Source organism: Falco biarmicus, chromosome 5 (assembly GCF_023638135.1).
Source record: "Falco biarmicus isolate bFalBia1 chromosome 5, bFalBia1.pri, whole genome shotgun sequence".
NCBI lineage: Eukaryota > Metazoa > Chordata > Aves > Falconiformes > Falconidae > Falco > Falco biarmicus.
Window position 1 is genome coordinate 85,798,401 of NC_079292.1, and position 23,227 is coordinate 85,821,627.

Genomic DNA, 23,227 nt, shown 5'->3' on the forward strand with positions numbered 1-23,227 from the left:
CCATTTTTTAGTACTGCCAGTGCCATCTTAAAGATTATGCCCTTAGTCTGAAGGAAGCCTGCTGCTGTTGGGTGAGCAGCTGCTCTGTGGATGCACAACAGTACTGAATCTGCGGACTTGCTGTGCATGTGAGCTCAGTAAGAGAACCATGTTTATTAACGCCCTGATTAGAGCGGGAATGGCACTTGTAAACTGTCAAGAGACTGGAATGTGTGTGTGAAGATAAAATATAGCAGTAAAACCGGGCGATACAAATTTAGCAAAATGAAATGTTGCAGCAAGAGATAGCATTGGTAAATGTGGTTAAAGCCAAAACCTTTCTTCATGGGGAGAGCTGAAAAGTTGCTGACTTTCTTCCTGTGACTTCGCAACATTCTGGGGAGTTTAGAGGGCAGGCTTGCCTGACTGCTGAGAGACAGTCAACACAGCACTTTTGCATGGAGGATGACTGCAGCACAACAGCAGCACATTGCAAAGAGAAGTAGCAAGTACCCTGATGGAGGAAGAGGAGTGCAGGAAGGACTTTCCTCTAGACCTTCTGTGCTACTATGGAAAAAGAGCATATTTGTATGTGTGTGTGTACGCAAGACTCTTAGCTCATATTATTTATTGCAGTCACAAATTAAAATCCTGCTTTCCAAATATAGCAGACCTGAATGTGAAACAAAGTAGAGGATGAAGGATACAATCAACCAGTTAGCAACTTAGCAACATCCAGGTCTGGAACATACATGATTTAATCCAGTGTAATAGGCCTGTAAAGGATCATAAACCCCTACAGACAGGAGGTCAGCAGGTATTATACTTCCGTAACTATAATATGTTACATGTAAACTGGCAAGAGTCTACCTTCAAGAGCTGCTGTCTCATAGGATCAACTTTGTGGATGTTGAACAACATAAATGACTTTCTAGTCCACAGAAAAAAAGTGTAAGAAGTGATGGCACTGTTTTTGCGTGGGAAGAAATCATTGGACAGTATTACACCTATTTTAAGTGGGGAATTTCAGAGGAATGACTGAGTTGACTGGCTCTCTTTGGTAAGTCACTGGAAACTGAGGTTCCTTTAAAACTTGTTTGTAGCTGATTCATACTGACTTTTGTTGCCTTCCATTCTAAAATAACATACAGAAATGGAGAACAATTCTTGCATGCAGAGAGCACCTGGACAAAAGTGGCTGTTTCATAGCTGCTAGATGAGAATAAATAACCAATTGTATCAGTTTACATGACTAATACATTTAGGAACTGCAATCAATTTGGAAATCTGTTTTCCAGCCATGGGGTCATAGCCCTCAGGAGGCTATCACAAAAGAAATCTCTAGCAATGTGTGTCAAAGACTTTTCATAGAATTGTAGAATCACAGAATCATTTAGGTTGGAAAAGACCTTTAAGGTCATCAGTTTAAACCGTTAACCCAGGACTGCCAAGTCCACCATTAAGCCGTGTCTCTAAGCACTGCATCTGCATGTTTTTTGAACACTTCCAGGGATGCTGATCTCACCATGTCTCAGGTCAGCCTGTTCCAATGCTTGACCACCCTTTCCATGAAGAAACATTTCCTAATAGCCAATCTAAACCTCCCCTGGTGTAATCTGAGGCCATTTCCTCTTGTCAGATTGTTTGTTATCTGGGAGAAGAGGCCAGCCCCACCTTTCTACAACCTCCTTTCATGTAGTTGTAGAGAGCAACAGGGTCCTCCCTGAACCTCCTTTTCTCCAAACTAAACAACCCCAGATCCCTTAGCCGCTCCTCATAAGACTTGTGCTCCAGACCCTTCACCAGCTTCGTTGCCCTTCTCTGGACACGCTCCAGCACCTTAAGGTCTTTCTTGTAGTGAGGGGCCCAAAACTGAACACAGGATTCAAGTTGTGGCCTCACCAGTGCTGAGTACAGGGGGATGATCACAGCCCTAGTCCTGCTGGTCACACTACTTCTGATACAAGCCAGGATGCTGTTGACCTTTTTTGGCCACGTGGGCCACACTGCTGGCTCATGTTCAGCTGGCTGTCAACCAGCACCCCAGGTCCTTCTCCCCAGGCATCTTTCCAGCCACTCTGCCCCAAGCCTGTAGCATTGCATGGGGTTGTTGTGACCCAATTGCAGGACCCAGAACTTTTTCTTGTTGAACTTCCCACAGCTGGCCTCAAACCACTGGTCCAGCTTGTCCAGACCCCTCTGCAGAGTCTTCCTACCTTCAAGCAGATTAACATTCCCCCCCTCAACTTGGTGTTGTGTGCAAACTTACTGAGGGTGCGCTTGATCCCCTCATCCAGATTGTCGATAAAGATATTAAGCAGGACTGGCCCCAGTACCGAGCCCTGGGGAACAGCACCTGTGACCGGCCACTAGCTGGATGTAGCTCCATTCTCCACCACTCTTTGGGGTCAGCCAGCCAGCTTTTTACGCAGTGTAGAGTTCACCTATCAAAGCCATGAGCAGCCAGTGTCTCCAGGAGATGCTGTGGGAGATGGTGTCAAAGGCTTTACCAAGGCCCAGGCACATCCACAACATCCACAGCTTTTCCCTCACCCACTAGGTGGGTCCTCATGTCATAGAAGGAGATCAGGCTCACCAAGCAGGACCTGCCTTTCATAAACCCCTGCTGGCTGGGCCTGATGGCCCCATTGTCCTGCATGTGCCACGTGATGGCACTCAGGATGATCTTGCTCCATAACCTGCCCCGGCACGAGGTCAGGCTGACAGAGCTGTAGTTCCCCGGATGCTCCTTCCTGCCCTTCTTGTAGATGGGTGCCACACTGGCTGACCTCCAGTCTGCTGGGACCTCCCTGGTTAGCCAGGACTGCTGATAAATGGTGGAGAGCAGCTTGGCGAGCTCCTTCGCCAGCTCCCTCAGTGCCCTCGGGTGGATCCCATTCGGCCCTATAGACTTGTGCACGTCTAAGTGGAGCAGCAGGTCACTGTTTCCTCCTGGACTGTGGGGACTTCATTCTGCTCCTTGTCACAGACTTCCAGCTAGAGGACTGAGTACCCTGAAGGTAACTGGTCTGACTATTAAAGACAAGCAAAGAAAGCATTAAGTACCTCAGCGTTTTCCTCATCTTTTGTGGCAATGTTCCCTGCCACATCCAATAAAGGATGGAGATTATCCTTGGCCCTCCTTTTGTTTCTAATAGATTTGTAAAAACATTTTTTGTTATCCTTTATGTCAGTGACCATCTTAAGTTCTAGCTGGGCTTTCTCCTTTCTAATTTTCTCCCTGCATAACCTAACAACATCCTTACAGTTCTCCTGAGTTGCCTGCCCCTTCTTCCAAAAGTGATAAATTCTCTTCTTTTACCTGAGTTCCAGAAAAAGCTCTTTATTCAGCCAGGCCGGGCTTCTCCTCCAACACTTGCCTTTCGGCACACGGGGATGGCCTGCTTCTGCACCTTTAAGACTGTCTTCTTGAAGATCTATGATCTATGATTCTGTGATCTAAAGGAAAAATCTAGTTCTTCTGATTCCACCATCAAACCAAGTATCTAGTCAGTCTTTAAAAATACTGGAATAAGAGGTAGTAAACAGAGGTTTACTTTAAACAGAGGATTTCTTTACTCTTACTGTAAAGCCAGTTCCTATTTTAGCTAGTAAGGTATCAATCCAAAAAGTTTGAGAACTGCTAGTATATAGAGGACAGTTTATTTGACTTATTCCCAAAGGATATTTTGGGAAGGTGAGAAGTTACCTCAACGTGAGACAAATTAAGAAATATAAGCTAACTTACACATTAAAAAGTGGGCTTGCAAATATATTTAAAGGAATATCAATAAAATATCTAGGCATATGAATGAAAAAATCTTCAGTTGTGGTAGTTAAAATAAATATGATTAGAATTAGCAAGCATTTTATCCTTTTTGTACATTATTGCACAGTTATAGAAGGTATATTTGAACTTGTTTCGTTTTGTGAAATATTGGATTTCTTTTCTGTTAAAAGTAGCTTACTGGATTTGAGTAACGTAATTCTTTTACAGTTTCTTGATGACAATACTCTTAAGAAAGAGAAGAATACCCTATTTTCAGAAAATGTTATGGAAAAATAATCATAACAATGATCTGAAATACAGAACAAACATTTAGTGGAAATACTGAATGTGAATCTAACAAGTAATTAACCACGCATTGAAGTGTCTTTCTTAGTGGATGACCTTTAAATTCATCACTCGTTTCCATTTTCAGGGCTAGGGTATTAAAGGTCTTCCCTACCAATACCTTCTGCCAATTGAGTTATTCTGTGATGATCAGTACTCAGGCCACTACGTTAGTAATTTGTAAATTAGAAAAAGTGGCTATTGATTGAAGAGTGTTTCAGTTTAGTTCAGACATAACACTCCTCCCATCTCCCGAATGTGTGCAATATAGTGTCAAGTGCATCAAAGTAATGCCTAGAAGTGACTGACAAAACTAGGATCTCCAAGGCAAGAACAGCAAAAGGAAGACTGATCACAACAGCTTTTCCAGGAAAAGCTATGGCATGGGGTCAGTCACATTTTCCCAAGGAATAACAGGAAACCTCTTTCCCAAGGAAGAAGGCAAAACAGGGGAAAAAAGAACTATACAGACTCATCAGCAAGCACAGGTGTTTGAACAGACGTAGTGAGCTCTGTTGCCCCAAAATCTGAAGAAATCCTCTGAGAAATTTCTTTCTCTAACCGGTGTTTTATAAAGTGTCTCTCTCCCTTTCCAGTGATGTTGAATCATTCATGTTGCTGGTGACAGTCCTTGTGGAAGATTCTGCCCCGCTGTCAGATCAGATACTGAGTTGTAAATTACATTTTCCTTCTGCACATAAATAGTATAAGGTTCCACTTCCATTGTGTCTTCCTAGCAAAACAAAACCAAAAACTGTAAATACAAGGGGCAATTTAGTTTGGCACGACTCTGCAAGCATTTCGTCTGGACTGAAGAATGTAACTGGGAAATAGTGCTCCCATATTTATTCTTCTTGGACTCAAGATAAAAACAACTATTGTTTTTTCTAGCAAAGAACTTGTTTTGCTGTTTCTGTTAAAGATTTGAATGGTAAAGCTGGGGTATTTGTTCACCTGCTTCTTTTTCCTCTCCTACTCCACTTACTTCAGACTGAAAAAAATTGTATTAGGGTCTAATTCTCTAGAAAGAGCAAATAACATGGTAGAATCTTGACCGTGATAGATTCTTCCATCAGTCTACAATTTCAGTCTACAGACACGCTAATGAAAGTTGCATGATGTGACAGACTGGTACTTCAGTCATTATTTTACATTAAATGCAGCTGCATCTGTCATCAACAACTGGGAGGTAGGACAGCAATAACAGTAACTAGAATTAACTAAGTCTTTTCAGAAATTGAAACTGAAACACTTTTTTTAATTGATGACAGAATTTGAACCTAGTGTTTACTGTAGGTGCACAGATATTCATAATATAGGTGTAACATGTCTTGCCTGCATAGAAATGCTGTTATTTATGTTTGGTAGCAGAGAACAGAGACACAGAGCTGTTGGGTGAATTGCTCAGCTACACAGAGCAATTGAAACAGCCTGGAGAATTCAAAAATACCCCCCAGCTTGCAGCTCAGCACTCCTTCCATTGTTTTATAAATGTTTTGTCTTCAGTATCGTTGGTTCTTTGATTGTGGATTGACCATACAAGATAAAGAGTGGCCTTCAAAACTTGCACAATATCCCAAGAGGGATATTCTTGTTCTCCCCTGTGTCTGTTAATTTGGTTGTTTGATCCTCTTGTTTACTAATAGCTTTGTTAATATTCCTATGATACTGCCTCACCTCCTCAGTACTGTTGCTGTTTGTACAGCAGTTGTGGTCAGCGTATCCGATATGACCAGGGAGATGTAGTGGAACTCACTCTTATACTCAGGTAAAGATGGCAGTTGCTGAGCCTTTGCTGTTGAAACATGCCTCTATTATTTGCTCTAAGTCAAAATGACGGTGATGCTAGGCTTTGTTTTGTCCTCAGATACAGTTAAGAGCAAACAGACAAGACACAGTAGCACCTGCTGAAAGCAAAGAGTAAAAATTTCATGGTTTCCCTTTACTGACCATGTTTTCAGGGCTACCAGAAGATCACTGATTTGGTGATGGTTGAATTTGCATCATTCTCCTTACCTGTGGGGAATCTGTGGGAGCAGTTTCAGGAGTTTTGGTTTTGTGGCACAGTCTGTGGAAAAGAAAACGGGTATTAAAACACAATCCTTCCTCAGTCCTAGGTTTGGCTGGATCACAGCTCGGTTTCTTTGCTCGCAAGCTTATGAAACATTTATATTTTTTTTTCATCAAGAGTAAAGCCAAAAATCCTTCTCATGCCTCTCTCTCTTGACTTTTGATCCTGAAAATATGGCATCCTGACTTTCTTTAGAGGTCTTTTCTCATGTTTGTGGGTGCTTAAGCACAAAGTGGAAGCAGATTAAAATCAAAGTCCTCTGAAAGGTTGTACAATTTGAAGTTAGTGAAATTGTATTGAACTAATTCTTCACCTCTGAGGGAGAAGGTTTGAGAGAAAAGCAGTTTTGGAATAGGGGAAGGAGGGAACATAGCTGAGGTACTCGGTACAGATGCTAATTCAGCCTTTCTCTGCACAAATGATTTACTGCTTTTTTCTCCATAGCAAATCCTAAAGGGGCTAGAGTCCAGCTTCACCCAGGATGCTTTTTCCTAAATACAGATACAATCTACTGTCCCCTCTGTGGATATGGCAGGATAGCACTGGCTAAGTCCTCTGGTACTTGATAGAACTTATTAGGCATCAGGAGCAACCCCTGATCTAAACAAGAGAGACACTGACAGACCATCACAGTATCTGAAGAACAGCCTTACTCTCCCAGTTTCCTTTAGAATGAAGAGCTCCCCTTTAGCATAACAGTCAATGCAATGAGGTTCCTCTGCAAATGCTACCTATTTTTATTTTACTCAGGTGCATTATTCAGTGAAGATGTGTGCAATGTACAGTGTCTGCAGTATAGAAATATCTGATGTAGTTCATTCAGTTATTCATAAACAGCACAGACTGACAGAATTATATGATTTCAAGACAGAAACAGTACTTAAAGATTTCTTCTAGCACTAGAAAATCTTTCCTTAGCACCCTATCATACATACCTGTCAATGTGGAGCTTAAAATAGTACATGACAGCCACGAAGGGGATAATGCTCAGGAAACAAAGAATGATGGAGACATACAACCAGGTAAGGTTCATGTTCTCTAAACACAAAGAGTTAGTATCAGTTGTATCTTCTCACTGCTCCATTTCTCTATTATTTCAGTACAGATTAAAGCTGCTTTAGCACATACACACATTCTCAGCATGCTCATATAATAAACATAATCCCCTTCAGCAGAAGGGAAAGTCAGTAACGAAATTTGTCTGAGAAACACAAATGGAGTCTGTATCAGAGACAAAAGCAGATCCCACAAATCCCACAGTGAACACTCACAATATTTTTTCACTAAGCCATACCTCAGATCCTGTCAAGGACTCAGCATATCTCAGTACTGCAACTCACATAGTTCTCAAAAGCAACAAAAAAAAGCAAAACCCAGAAACCAAATGTCGTACAGTCTCAGACATTCACAACTTGCAATGATATGTTTTCTTTCTTTCTGCTGGCCACAGAAGAGTTGGTTCTCTTTCTCTCCCTTGCCATGATTTCAGCAAGAGACTTTACATTTGCATATAAAAAAAAATATTTGCTTATGTTCTGCTTCAAAGAGATTATTTTAACACTATAAAGTCATGAATGCTTTTTCTCTGTACCCAACAACATTTCCAATACCAAAAGAATACTATCACACTTATGTATATCCTTCTTAGAGAAGAACCCATTCGAAAATAGTGTCTAGAACACAAACAAGCTGGTGATGTTTCGGGGCAAAGGCTATTGTCTATATAGGACTTCACTGAAGGTTTCTATAGTTTTTATGGATTTTTGTCCCTAGAAGGAACAGAAATGCACTGGAAGCCGACCAGGATTTTAAACATCCAACAAACAAAGAGAAGCTTACCTGGGGGAGGACAGCCTACGTCCATGCTCTGGTTCCACACTGGGTGGGACATGAAGCAGGTTGCATTAGTCACGTTGGTGCTATATGCTGCGAACTTGCTGAGAACAGTCACTGTCCCGTTGTCATGGGCTTCTTCCCTGGGGGGGGAGTTGCTCTCTGGGACCCACCAGATCTGAGCAGCCGGCCTCCCTGCCCCTGCCTCGCACACCGGCCTCCCATCGTCATCATCACAGCGCACGGTCAGCCTGGGGGGGACTGCAAAGTGTCAGGGGGGGGAGATGCATGGAGTTAGTTTGCTGCAGTTGGGATATGATGTTCTTGTTCTCTACCTAAAATGTACAGTGCAAAGAGCAGAAGAAGGTTGGAGGCGCCACCCTGTTACAGCGACATGGGCCAAAGTCACAAGAGACCAAGATCGTGCCTCCTTTTTCCCTTTTGGACAACTCTCCCCCATTCAGGTGAGTCACCGCAGCCATGTGCCATTAGAGGAGGTTTTCTTGGACATTGCAGGGGGGCTTATCCCAAATGCGGGGCTGAATTAGACTTTTGTGCTAAGCAGCCATAGTACACGTGGTTTAAGATGTATCTGAATGCCAGCATGAGAGGAAATGGGTCCCCTCCTACGGTCTGGGTAACAACATCCCGCCTTTGACAGAGTATCTCAGCACTTGGAAGTGTTACTGTCAGCTGCTTTAGTTCTCTTAAATTAGTCTATTAATGATTGAATCTATGGGATAAGTGGATGCGTGTGCAGGGTCCTCTTTTAGTATACTGGAAATTGCTTCACACCTCTTGCTTCTAACTAGACAGTGGAAAAGGGGGTAGCAGAAGGGAGAAGAGGTTTGGGAAGTAAGAAGGGAGACACACAGCTACTACCAATGAAATGCATGACACTTTCTCCCAGCAAGAAAGGTCCTTTTCCTACTGCACACTTCCCCCGGTGCATGGAGAGAGGAGCTTTGTATGTCCAGGCACAGACAGGGTCCTTTGCAGAACTGTAAAATGAGGAAGGAGCCCCTTACCCAGCACGGTCAGGTGGTACATCTCATGGAAATTCCCTTCTGTTGCTACTACTTCGCAGGTGTAGTTTCCCTCATGGACTATTCCCACTTGCCGTATCTCAAGGTCAGGATCCCAATCTGGTCTGGATCTCCAGTTTATGCTGTCACTGCAGTTTGTTCTGTCTATCTTGTGGTGATCAGCCCTGTATCCCAAGGTGCAGGGGCCTCCAACTTTGGGGTTCATTTTCCATATTATCATAGTTGTATTTGGTCTGGGAGTGCAGGTGAGCACAGAGGTGCTACCTACCATTGCTGACACTTCGAGGTTCCCTGCAGGAGAGAAAGGAGAAGGACACGTGAGAATGTGCCAGGCACATCACCCATAGCCTTGGAGTTCTGCTCTGTGCTTCACAGAGAAAGGTGTGCGTGGTCACACACCAGCGTGAGGCCCTGTCCGTGCTCATCTGCGAATTGTCTGTCATCTCCTATTACAGCTGTGGATTATGGAGCCAGTGGACTATTATAGTTTACCCTGTCAATACTATCAACAACACTGTGGGCTAAGGCCTTGTATATACCTCTTAGAGGTGTAACAAATAACCATGGTGGAGCTTTGTGCAGGAGTAAAGGTTTTTTCCTAACTTCTCAGAGGTGTCTTTTCATTTTCTGAATCTTTGTGAACATATAAATTCACACTGGGAGTGTACACAATGTGTACATATGCATTCACACCGTGTCTGTTCTGGTTTTACTGCAGTGGTCCCTGTAGGACACAAATGTAAGACCTACCCATTTTTGTGCCAGGCACACAGCTACGAAGGTGTTAAATATGCCCATATCCCTATGCCTCTTGCTTGCAAGGCTAAAATTTCAGAGAAACTTTATTCAGTTAATGTATCAACTGTGTTGACTCTCTAATAGTAAGTATGTCTCGTTCTTGAATTCTGCTTTGCCTTTGCTTGGAAACATGCTGATTTTATTTTATTTTTTCTATGACACTGACTCTTCTGGGTTTTAAAACATGACTCTTGCTTGGAGTCAGGCACAATACCTCCTGTCTTTATCTTTTCATGATCCATGAACTATGTACTTGAAGCCAGATTATCTGTATAGAAAATCTTGGACTTAATTCTCCCTTCCTGTTTTTTGGAAGTTACCACAGAAGGACAGAGAGCCAGATCACTATTATGGCTCCTCTGTGTGCAGTGTTTGTTCAATACAAGATTCACCCTCAGGATTGCCTTTAATATTTTTATATATATTTTTATATATTTATATATATATATATATATATATTTACTATGGGTCCCTGAATTTCTTCTTAGCCAAGAAAGTAATTTGCCTTGGTTTTCTTCCTCTACGAGCTTTCAGGACTAATTCTTTTTTGCACATATTTAACATGAGTCATGCTTGCTGTCTTTATATTGACCAGATTTGGGACCCCTCATCTGCCTGTGTCTTCAGCTGACACATCCAAGGGGTCAAGTTTCTAGCCCCAAATTAATTTAACTATTTCTTTGATCATTGAAGCCTCTCAACATGATGCCACCTTTGGGACTGTTGGTTATTTTGGTTTATTTCAACTAGTCACATTGGGACCTTTTCCTAAATAAAGTATTCCATGGTGGGTTTTATTTGCAGTACACGTGTACATGTGAGCGAGCAGCTAGAGACAAAAGAAAGGTTACCTGTAACTCTTCTTCAAGATGAGTTGCTTATATGTGCATTAGTGCTGCCTACACTTACATTGGCAGCTGACCCTCCTTTGTGAGGCACTTTTGAGATTGAGAGAAAACAAGAGTCTCAGGCACAGGTTGTAAACTAGTGTGAAGAGTACATGAAAGAATGGGACTTTTGTGCCCTTTAGATCCTGCTGAAATTAAAAGCAAACAACCCCAAAAATCCACAATGTGTTTATATAAATAATCACCTGAAAAGACCTGTCACAGGTAAATAACTTTCTTATTCATAATCTCCTAAATGCGATACTTGATGAGTTAAAAGGAATAATATCCATAGCTGTAGCCCAAGCCAGCCTCCATTTCCCACCTCACTCATTCCCTCTTTTAATAGGTGACCATTTAAGTTTGAGACTAAACCACTGATCTGAGTGCTCTGTGTCTCTGATGGAACCCTGAGTTGCTCTTTACTTGGGCTGAGTAATGGTTTTTAGTGGCATTCGGAGATCTGAGTGTCAGGAGAAATCAGAGTACTACCTTCAAACCATGCATTAATCTGGAAGGACAACAAGAGTTAACCAACCTGATTTGTACTGACAAATGAGTTTTTCACAAATTATTCCAAAAATGTTAACCCCCTCCCCAAACTTTTCAAGCAGATATACTAAAGCAGCAATTGAAAGTTCAGCTGGAATATGCAAAGAACTAGAAGACCCTAGTTTTGCATGATTAATCAAACCTTTGTCAAAGTCTTCCTCAGAAACACCAGACCTGACTTTGTTGTGTTTCACTATCCCCTACCCAGAGTTGGAATTTCATGACCTCTGCTGGCTGGCACAATGGGAAGCCCAGTTCCTGAACATTCACAGTGCTGTAAGAAATGGTCTTAATGAGCATCAACTTCAAATTATTAGTCAAATCACTACTATTATCCTCTCTGAGAAAACTACAGTTGGTTTTACCTTAAAAACATTGTCTGAAATCTCATTACCTTCTGAGCCATTTGAGCTCAGTCACTTTTCCTTCTGTTTCAACTGTGTTCCTGGGAAATGATTTCTGGCTTGCGAAATGAACACAGTTCACTGCATTTAAACTACTTACAGATTCCTTTAAAGGTTTTTGCCTTTTCATTTTGAGGGCTAAATATCCCTTGTGTGAAGACATTTCCAAACCTAGACCTCGCTACTGCAGATTGATGTAGGTGTAGCTGTAATATTGCCCCACACTGTACAATGCTGTAATGTATCAGTTCCTCCAGCTTTATAATTTGGAAGTCAAAGTGTAATTCTGAGAAGTTGTTTGTTTGGTTTTTTTTTTTTTGGGGGGGGGGTTGTTGCTGGTAGAAGAGGAAAATCAGGTGGGAATAATATTTCACTGAAGCCATCTGCTTCCCATTTTTATTACATAAAGGCAACAGTATTTAGCTTCCCGCTGCTCAATACTGCCAGGATTCATTGATTAATGTTTCCAAGCATGGCTTAAGAAGAAAAGTTCTATCTATTCACACCATTTTCTGATACACAAATTACCCACCAGCCCCACAAATGCTTGTTTCCTTGATTCAATTGTCAGCAGTGTCCTGTGATGTACTATTACATTGGAAGTGGTTTTAAATGACAAGATTTTTCTGCTTGATGACATTTCAAGAAAATGTGAGGTGTGTGTTTCAAACTGAGATGATTTTACCAGGAAAGGAACTGAAAGAAGCTCTTTGTCTCATGATGGTTTCTGGATGTGAGTTCTGTGAATGTCTCTGAAAATTGGAGAACAAAGTGTTTCCTCTCCCAGTTTAACATTGCCAAGAGCCTCAGACCTCCGACTCATGTCATCAGTATGGCTGACTTCATCTAAAAATGACTAAGCAAACCTAAGCATTCAAACAGCCTGTGTGTCGGGGCTGGGGGGTTTTTGGATATTTGCAAATGTTGGGCAGGAATGACACTGTTGTGCATATTTAATTGTGTACGCTTTTATTTACATATTAAAGCAGTATCATTTTACTAGACTTTCAACTCTACATCTCCTAAGCAGCCTATTGCAATATACAAGTTCCTCAACATAACCACTTGCGTGCTTCGAGACTGTAAAGGAAAACGGAGTGAAAGCAGTGCTTTCTTCTATGCCTTTCTGTCATATTCTCCCCTGAATGAATCAGGTACCACTCACTTCAAATTATAAGCCACACCAGTCATCTTAAAATCTACTGAATCATGTTTAAATACATTTTTAGGTTTACAACAAATTTGTGGAAGGATTCTGAATTCTCCTGTATCTTTTTACTAATTTAGAAGGCTTTTAGCAAGGCAAGAGCTTTTCCCCAGACAGTAGATTAATTAGTAAAAAATCTTCTTGTTTATTCTATCCTTCCATACAGCTTCCTACTTTTGTAAAGAGCCCTTATAAACATAATAAATTTAAATTGCTTTCACTTTACTACCCTCTTTCATTGGTAGAGTGCAGATAAGTGGCATTAGTGTAAATATGACTTGTGTACTTTCCTCCTTGCTTTGCCTCTTCTCTCATGCATGCTGCTAGAAACATGATCTTTAGATCATATTCTTTTACAGAATATGCATATGCCAAAAATCCTGAAGGGTTTGGCTAATTTGTATTTCTGAAAGGACTTTGAAGACCTCCTCCTAAGGTGGAACAAGGAATGTGTTTTTATCTCTGTAGAACAGAAATATATTATTAAGAGAGGGTTTTATCCTATATTATGATCCTGTTAGCCTGTTCACATTCTCCCAAGAACTGTCTAAAACTGCCTTTGTGTTGAAGTCAGAGAAACAACAACAAAAAAAAAACCAACCAAAAAAACCCCAACAACCCCCCCACACACACACAACGGTAAGGGAGCAAGGTTTAACTGCAAAGCCTGTACCTATTTTGATCGTCTTCTGGTTCAATGTGGCATGGAAGCATGCTGTGATGGCAGAGTGCAGTGGATACCTGCTAGACTGAGTCCCAAACCCAGTGTAGCCAGGCTGATACTGCTGGGCATTTGCTCATTAGCCCTGCTTGTCAGCCATGTGGACAGTTACAGTGCTTCCATTTCCATAGATACTCACATTATCACATGGCGCAGAAATCTTCCACCATGCTTCCTCTTCTTCCAAGAAAGCATATGCAAAAAAATACCTCTGCTTCATTTTACCACAGAGCATAGTATCAAGTTCAGATAATTTAGGGTTTTGAACTGCGTGAGCTAAAGTCTTGTAACTCACCAGCAAAATGGGAGTGGGATCGGGTAATACTTGATGAGAAACTTCCAAATGATGAAGAATAGTTTCAGCCATTTTCATAAAAATTTCTGATGAAAAGAGGATTTTCTTTTCTGTCCATTTCAAGCTAAAATACAGTCTATCAGATGTCAAGACCTGCTGGTTTTTATTACAGAGTTAGATTTTTTTAAAAGCAGTCCAAAATATATACTGTCAGGAATCAATCTGTAAATAGGTACGGGATCCACTAGCACAAAGGCAATCCTTTAAATAAAAATTATCTTCATCTTTATCCTGTCCTTCCTAGTCAGCCATAGCATTTCCTTCAATTTGTAGATGTTGACAGGACCTCATTTTGGGCTGAGGTTGGACATGCTCTGCTTTCTGTTTCTGGTGAGCATATCAAAATCCACCTAGTCTCTAAAAATGTGTTTCATTAGAACATAAAACAATATGCTAGAAAGCGAAAGCTCTTCAGTGAACACAGAATTGGTAGCTATACTCATGAAAAAAAAAAAAAAGGCCTGAAAATAACTCTCCCCTGCTCTCTGTGCACCTACAGAACAGGTTCTTTACCCCAGCCCTCTCTTCTGCTCTACCAACTTTCAGTGACTTGTCAGGCTGCACACATTCCACATGATCTCTTCTGAGCTCCTTTTTCCATCACTTCCATGACTTCTTGTGGGTCTGCTCCAGCCAAGCCCTTTGCCAACGTCTCCCCATCTGCTTTCTTTGCCATCCTCATGCTGCCTGTGCCTGCCTGCACTCTGGATACGTACTCAGCAGCTCTGAGGGAAGCCACAATCTCTCCTTCCCTCTGGGAATTTCACTAAATCTGAAGGGTGTATGCCTGCTGTGCAGGCAAACTAAACAAACAGAAATATTTGTCATTTAACAAGAGCTGGCAGCTAAGAACAACCAGCTGATCACTCACTCCCCCCACCCCGGTGGGATGGGGGAGAGATCAGAAGAGTAAAAGTGAGAAAACTCATGGGTTGAGATAAAGACAGTTTAATAAGTAAAGTAAAAGCTGCTCACGCAAGCAAAGCAAAATAAGGGATTCATTCGTTACTTCCCATCGGCAGGCAGGTGCTCAGCCACCTCCAGGAAAGCAGGGCTCCATCACACATAACGGTTACTTGGGAAGACAAATGCCGTAACTACGAACGTCTTCCCCTTCCTTCTTCTCCCCCCAGCTTTATATGCTGAGCCTCGTATGGTGTGGGAGATCCCTTTGGGCAGTTGGGGTCAGCTGTCCCAGCCGTGTCCCCTCCCAGCTTCTAGTGCCCCCCCAGCCTGCTCGCTGCTGGGGTGGGTGGGAAGCAGAAGAGGCCTCAGCTCTGGGCAAGCACGGCTCTGCAGCAATGCAAACATCCCTGTTATCAACGCTGTTGTCAGCACAGATCCAAAACACAGCCCCATGCTGGCTGCTGTGAAGAAAATTAACTATCCCCCAGCCCAAACCATCACAGTGTTCTACTCTGTTAAAGAGGACAGATTCAGTGCTGCAAGTGTTTTCATTCAACCCTGTCACTGCACCACTATTTTCTGGAATGGTGATTTCATGCTTTAAAATGACTTAAAGTCAGTTGCTAAAGTTTCCTCTGTGATAGCTGTTTAGTTTATGCCCGATGCATTAGGGTGTATGTGGCATACACGTCAGCATTCATCTATTCAAACAAAGGACCAGAAACAAGTACACTGCATTGCTACTTCTCTCAAGGTGAAAACCCATGTTGTAGCTGAGCTGAACTGACAGATTGGTGTAGCTGAAGAAGGGGATAACCAGTGCAGCAAGGACCTTACTGCCTGTGAGGCTGCAGAGAACAAGAAATTTGAAGAGGCGTGAGCTATCAGGTTCATCCCTGTGCAGTGATAACCATAGGACAACAATTAAATGTCAGTACTGTTAACTATGTCATTGCACACGGGAGTGAAGAGTGAAATGAAGCATTGTGTATCTACACATTTACTGTAAATAACTTCTCATTTTCAGTCTTATTATTCATAAATGAGTGCACTCTGGAAAATGACAATAACTTTTTTCTGTTAGCTGGAACGAGCAGAGGCCAGGAGCCCAGGAGTATGTGCTATCTGTCACGCTGATGTAGAAAAATAGGGAAGTCAGGTTCTGGGAGTTCTGTACAGTTCTGGGCTACAGAATCCTAGTTTGGTGGTGGGTGCAAATCCATCATGATCAGTTTTCATCTTGGAGACTCATCTGACTGGTGGGTAGGGTAGGAGGCCTTTAGACTGAGGTCCTCCAATTTGACTTCTAACTATAATACCAATAGTATTATGCTATCCCTCATTGTTTCTCCTTGACTGTTAAAGATTTTAAGCCATGTCTGAGAAGGTTCTCAAGCTCTCTTCCAGTGCATTGAGTGCACATTCCAATGCACTGACAGATCCCACTTTTACATTTGAAAACGGACATATCTTCTTAGGAAAAAACAAACTCAGCTGAGGAGTTTGCATTTGTGTTTCAAAAATGTTCTGGTTACTGTTGTCATGCTAAAACTACTGTAATTGAAAAAGATTGGGGGAAAGACTTTGTTCTGCTTTTTTTTAACATGGTGTGTTATTTTTTAAACATAGTGTGTTGGACAGCTTTCATGGACAATTAGTTGTACCAGTTCCTTTGTGGTGTCACTTACTCAGTCATTTCTCCTGTTTCTCAGTCTTTCTCACAGTAAAAGGAGAAAGAAAGATTTTAAAAACAGGAACATTTGATTGTGAAGCCACTAAAATTTTCAGGGGAATCATCAGAAAATCAGAGACAGCTATACAGCTTGAAAGTGCTTCTGATTGCTTTCAAATAGAAAAGATTTCCAGCCTCTGTTATTCTTTATATCAGGTTTTAACACACAGTAGAACATATTTTTCCCCTCAAAATGGCTCAAGTCCATCACAGACTGTTCAGAAATGTAGCTGTTAAAGATCTTTTCACACTGTAAAGAGACTGTGTTACTTCCTCAGACAACATTCTATCGTGTCTTTATCTCTTACAGTAACAATCTACCACGGTGTTTTGGTGCATCTCACCACCCCCACCCCGCAGATTGTAATGTATTCAACTTGGAGGTATAATGAACTGAAACAATGATCATACCACAAGAAAATGACTAACTATATCTTGGAAGGAACATATTCTATGAGTCATAGTAAGTCATAATCAAAAATGCCCTACCGGACGCTTGGAAGAGGCCAGATACAACAGGCTGAGCTCTGCATCTGTTCGCCCCTACTACTGCCACAGGCTGCCTGTGGCACTTGGCAAGGCTTGTCTGGAATGAGGTGAGAGACAGACAAATAGAAGTGCTTCATATTAGCACAGGGATTGCTAAGGTACTGACAGGCTTTCATATACGGCAGCTTTGTGGCTCCGAAAATGTAGCCACAACAGCACTGGACAGAGTGTAGGCTGAAAACCAGCCCTGTGTGTCTGATGAGCAGTAAGTAGTTAGGCTACTCTAACCTTCACGATAGAAATACGGCCTGAGCTCATATGACTGTTTTTTGAAGTGCGATCACAGCTTTTTCGTATCCTTAAAAGGACACAATAAGAGATTTATACCTTTATTGTTAGTTTCCTACTGACACTCTTTTATCCATATTCATCCTTATTCCTTGAAAATACCTCCTATTCCCATTTAATTCTATTTAGGCTTTTTCCTGTCTTCAGAAATTCCTTTCTTCCTTGTACTCAAAATCTTCTTTTGGTCTCCTTTTAACACATTTCTTTTCTGCCACCATTACTGTGTCACTTGCAATATAAATATCCTTCTGTCTCATACAAGCTGAAATAGCAACCCTAAAACACAGTCAGAAAAATATACTTTGTCATTGTAAACTCTGGTTTACATGCCTGCAGCACGGCTGGATTTTTTTTAGATTGCAAACTTTAATATGACTGTAGATGTTGCAGGGAGGTGGGCACACTGACAGAACTTAATAATGATCCCAAGGTTTCAGTCTTCCCATTCAAGATAGAATATACCTTTGCAGTTGCCCATTTCTAGTTTCTAATTTTTCTATGATCTTTTAATTCTCTTTAGCTTTCTCCAGCATCCTTTCAAGCAGTCATTCAAGACGGCTGATTTTGAGGGCAAAGGAAAGATGTTAAAGCTCACCTAGTTAGAGATGCAGTTTGATACAGTGTCCTCTTGAAAATCATAAATTAAGCTGAAGAACAGAGGGACAAGTGGAGGGAAACATGATGGATAAAGAACTGGATTAAGGAGAGAAAGCAAAAGGCAGTGTTAAAAGGTGTCACGTTAAAAGTAGCTTGCTAATAAAGTTTCTCAGCAGAAGATATTTATGGTAATTCTGTTTATCGATTTTACTGATGGCATTGGCATTTGCATCAGGAGTGTGTGAGGAAATCTGCTGAAAGCAAGAATATAGCATTATTAAGATAAAGAATGGAAATGTCACACAAAAAGGACCTTGATGAGTAGAATGATAGATGTGTGCTGAAATTCAGCAGCTCAAAATGTAATAACAATAAAAATAAGTAGGACAACAAATTCAGGCTGGAAATTAGAATAGAGAATCTTGCTTCAATCAGGAAGAAAAACAGCCTTTCAATAAGGTGGGTGCTTTTTTTGATGCTTAGATTGCTCATGAAAAGTGTTTAATGATACAATGCCTGCAAAAAAAGGCAATTTGATGCAGTGATGTAGGGGTCCTTTCTGAAGTTTTGTTTCCACCCTCACATATGATGGGCTATGTCTCAATATAAATATAACTCTAGAAAAAAGGATGGCTACACTTCTTTAATGGAGGAATTGGTGTTTAAATGATGTGTTAGTGTCATCCAGCTTACAGAACAAACACCATTGGCCAAATCCCCAGCTGACAATAAGTCATCACTGAATTTAACAAGCTGTTGTCTGGCTGTAGACTTTAAACTTGGCATAGCAACTTCTGTGTGCAAAGTAAGTAGATCTTCATCCTTGCAGAATGTGAGCTGGAATGGATGAGGGGAAAAGGGATTTACGCTGGATGCCAAAGTGCCTTGGGTAGTATATCTTCCAGAGTAGCACTGTGACACCATGTGTAACGCAGTGCAAAGGGCCCTTCTACTTGTCAGTACAGAAAAAAATACAGCATGTTTTATATTCTGTTCTGCATCCTGAACTTGGCCTTTTACTCTCTTCCTCATGAGAAGAAAAATAAAATAATTTGTACTGTTTATTTATGCTTAAGTGGCATTGTCCTGCTATTCTAAACAAAAATAGATCATTGACTGCAAACAATAGGTTGTATGCTCTCTTTTTCATACTTTGCAGAGAACAGATAAAGGACTGCTGTGAAAACACATTTATGACCTCTTTTTTATATGGTTAAAATCTCAGTCATACCTGTTCAGTGCTTAGCTTTTGCATAGTACTTTTCTTCCTACATTTTCTTACTCAGCACAAAGGTAAGGCAGCGTAAGAAGATTCCCTACATTTTTTTCTTACAAATGATTGTACCTCTAAATACAAAATACGTCAACTGTGAGTTTTAAGTAGCATGTACTTCTACAAGCGCATACACAATTACAGAAATTTGCTTTGTAGTCATGGAGTACGTGGTCAGCTTGCAAGACTGAACTTCCCTGTTTCCATGGTTTTGAAACTAGACACGTTCAGACAATGCATTTGGACCACAGCAAAATAAAACATTAATGTCAGAAGGACACGCTTTGGAGATTGTATTAGGGCAATTTAGATGTCTTCTGAGGAAATTTTTGCTTAATTTAATAGTACAGAATTCTGTTTTAAGTATTTGAGTAAGAGAAACAGGTTGCTTGGACTCAGCTGTGTTTAGGACAAAAGAAATCAGAAAGATTCCAGCACATAAACCCAAAGGAGCAGCAAAGAAATACTGAAATGGAGACAAATGTAAATTTACCAGAATCAGGTTTTAGAGTATGATTTTATTTTTTTTTATCTGCACCAAGATTCCATGGTAAACTAGAATAGGAAGCAGCAGAGATAGGAGCACTAAACACACGAGGACAGAAAAAGTCAGAAGGTAATAAAACACTAGTACACTAGTGAAAGAGAATTAACAAGTTATATTGAGAAAGAAACTAAACGAAAGCAATAGCATTCAAGAAAGTTGCGTATGCAGGTAAACTTGAACTCTAGCCAGGCTGCTCAGTAAACTACTTCACTTTTATACGCCTCACATACTCTAATTCCAGCACTGATGCAATGCCATTTGATTTTTCACTGTTGGTAAAACTGAACAACCACAGAGAATCACGTCTCATTACTGACAATGGATTTCTTTCAGCTTCCTCTGAAGCACTTGGTCATATCCATCGTCACAGGATACAGCTACAGGTGCAAGACTTACACAGTCCACCACTGCAAATCTCAATCCGATAAAAAGAAATTTATTGCATGAGCCTTTCATTGAAGATCTCACCCTCCATTATAACCTTTCCTCTGGAGCATGTACAGAACCACCTGTGGTGTCCTGTCTGCTTAGTTCAATTAGAGAAGTCTTCAAAGTGTTACTGAAAAGATTTTGAGTCTTTTCCACTGCTGCTGCTACGAGGATTGTCACAGAAGGACTGTTAGTACAGATCAAGCACCAGCAGCTTCAGCAGCATATTATCCAGCTCTACGCGGGGGCAGATCTAGATAGGACAATCATGAAGTGACCTCAGCCTTGCTTCCAAGCTGCCTCTTCTGCTCTTGTAACAACTAACCAAACCACAAAACCCAAGGAAATGTTAAGGAAAATGCTACTGTAGATAAAGCCTGGTTACACACAACAGTTTTTTCATGACCTTACTTCATTAAAAGTAGCTTTCTCTAGTCTTCAGAAGGGGGGACATAGTTTGGTGGTTTGGTTTTTTTTTTGGGGGGGAGGGGGGCGCAGCATTCAAACATGAAATTAGATTTTAACTGAACAACTTTTTGTATGTTCTTTGAAGGGGAATATCATTGATTCTCCAAGACACTAAGAAGTTAAAATCCTATTACCTTTGGGTGAAAAAAACCCCACTTTTTGGCACTGGATTTTTTTTGTAATATTTCCAGCAAAGTCAATTATTAAAAAGAATTTTTGCTGGTAGGATTTTCCTTTGTCTTCCCCATTTTCTTCAACATTTTGTGACATGTCCATACTCCTTTACTTTTTGAGCAGCTGTATTTTAAAATGTTAACTGTCTCTGACATTACCATAACCTGCCTGTACGACCCTGAGCAGGTTCCTCAGTATTCTTCTGAGATAGTTCTTTACCTGCAGAATAGGGGCAGGATTTTTACCTCCAGTGTGCCTGTTGTGAGGTTTTTTTAATAATGTTTGTGAAGTATTTAAATTTTTTAAATTTTAAATTTAAATTTTTTGCAAACTTTAATAATGTTTGTGAAGTATTTAAATTTTTTCCAATGGGTAGCACTGAGGTAACCATTTTGGACACCTTATTTGATCAGCCAAACACATTACAGGCAGGTGTTCCCTCACTGCCAATGATGACTGCATCCATTTTGCTTTAAAACAGCACCAAGGAGCCATTTTTATTTTCTGGCCAAATGGAACAGAACAACTATTGTTCATGTAGTTTAGTTCTACCTGTGCATAATGGGAATGGACTAATAGGAATGGACACATGCTTATGTGTTACATATTATTCATAGATATCCATGTTTTAATTTGTATCTCACAGACCTATCTGCCTTTTCCCTCTATCCACAGACAGTTTAAGTTTCTGGAACTGCTGCTCAAATCCCTAGTTTTGTTGCCAAGTCCCTGGACTGCCGTGTGCTGTCTGCAAGAGCACAAGCTCCAGAAATGCAAATGTGGGAGACATTAACTGTATTAAAACCAAGTCAACTACACTAGAAGGCAAGGTTAGAAAGGCTTAGAAATGCCACTGTCTTTGCCACAAAAGCCTTTCCTGCTATTGATGCTGATTTTGCCCGTTAGCTTCAGAACAAAATTCCAGAAACTGCTCCCTACTGTCAGCACATCAGTGATCTTCCACCACTCCTCAGAAAGACACAAGAGATCCCTGCCCTTTTTCAGAGCACCCACAGCCTCTCTTCAGCAGAAACCACATGGCCAGAACCTTCAAGTTCACAAATACTTTCCCAGGAATATTTTTAATATGTCAAACGGATCAGTTTCTCAGATGATGTGGATTCAGTGGTCTGAGTAAAAAGTCTATCTGTGACAAATGATACATTCCCGGCTAAGGGTCGCTAAATAACTGCCTACATGGAAGTCATAGGGATAACTCCCGGCAGCCTTGTAGCCCCTGAAGAAAGAAAAGTAGGATTGGATTTTGGGGAAGCACATTTAACTTGTGCTCCATAACTTTTAGTAATTAAGGAAAGTCACAGCATGGTGAATAGCTTTTATGTAAAGAAAATAGCTGTGCATATTTCCCTTCCTTCCATCCCTGTGGCTGACTGGTCCCAGTTAGACTCACCTACTGTACTCATGACCTTGATGGTGAACAGCACAAAAACACACACAGCCTTCCCAGCGATCTTCATGTCGCCTCCTGCTTTCATGACTCGGGCAGCTCCGTCACTCCATCCATCCCACCGCCAACCTAGCTGTGGTCATGGGGAGTATTTCTCGCCTGCCAGCGCATCCTTAGCAGCCAGTGTCAGTGTTTTCTCTCCCCCTTTCCCACTCCTCTCCTCCAGCTGTGCGTGCTCCTGGTCGACTGGCTCCTCAAAGCTGGAGAGGTTCCTCCTTCTGTCTTTTCAGAGCGCTAGGCTTCCTGTGCCGAGAGCCTGGGCGAACACTGAGGAAACAGATTGAACAGCTCTGCCTTCCGTTCATTGGCTCTGCTCGGGAGGCTGATGAGTGGAGATAAACTCTGCAGCAGAGCTCAAGGGGGTAAAAGTCGAGGAGATTATTCAAGGCTGAGTTTAATATCAAAAAGGAAATCTTAATCTTGGAAAGCTAGAGAAAAACTTACTCTTCATATTTGTCACTGCCACTACTACTACTGCTGCTGCTCCTTCTTTATCACTTCTTTGTCACCACCTCCAAGAAAATTCCTCCTCATGTCTCCCTCAAAAGAATCAGCAGTCTCAAGTCTTCTCTGTAAGTGATATTTTTAATGATTTCTCCCTTCAGTAGCTATTTAGCTACTGGCAGCATAGTTCTCATCTTGAACAAGGTTTTCCAGACCCTGGAAATAAGAGAAACCGAGTTTTGAGGGAAAAGAAAACCCTATTTTACATACTTTTCAACAGAAATAATACAGTAGTTGAAGCTGACCCACATAATTCACTGAAAAACTGTTTGGTTTTTTCAGAATACTTGTGTGGTTTTTTAAAAAATACTATATCTGTTTCCCC

The 23,227-nt window shown here is 41.2% G+C and overlaps 1 protein-coding gene and 1 long non-coding RNA gene across 3 annotated transcripts in view; one reads left to right on the forward strand and one right to left on the reverse strand.

Moving 5' to 3' along the window:
- The window catches only part of LOC130149414 (uncharacterized), a 132,899-nt gene that overhangs the window by 100,712 nt on the left and 8,960 nt on the right, over positions 1 to 23,227 (forward strand). The gene's annotated exons all lie outside the window — the stretch shown is intronic.
- LOC130149413 (cell surface glycoprotein CD200 receptor 1-A-like) lies at positions 591 to 22,650 on the reverse strand. 2 transcript variants are annotated; one of them, XM_056338995.1, is made up of 6 exons: positions 22,342 to 22,646; positions 9,026 to 9,334; positions 8,004 to 8,258; positions 7,100 to 7,202; positions 6,110 to 6,161; positions 591 to 4,826 (listed from the first exon to the last, which is right to left on the reverse strand). In XM_056338995.1, exons 1-6 carry the CDS (start codon positions 22,424 to 22,426, stop codon positions 4,704 to 4,706), a joined length of 927 nt encoding a protein of 308 aa, XP_056194970.1. In that variant the 5' UTR covers positions 22,427 to 22,646; the 3' UTR covers positions 591 to 4,703. The 2 variants fall into 2 exon arrangements, with proteins under 2 accessions (XP_056194970.1, XP_056194971.1); XM_056338996.1 differs by lacking the exon at positions 7,100 to 7,202 and having other exon boundaries at positions 22,342 to 22,650.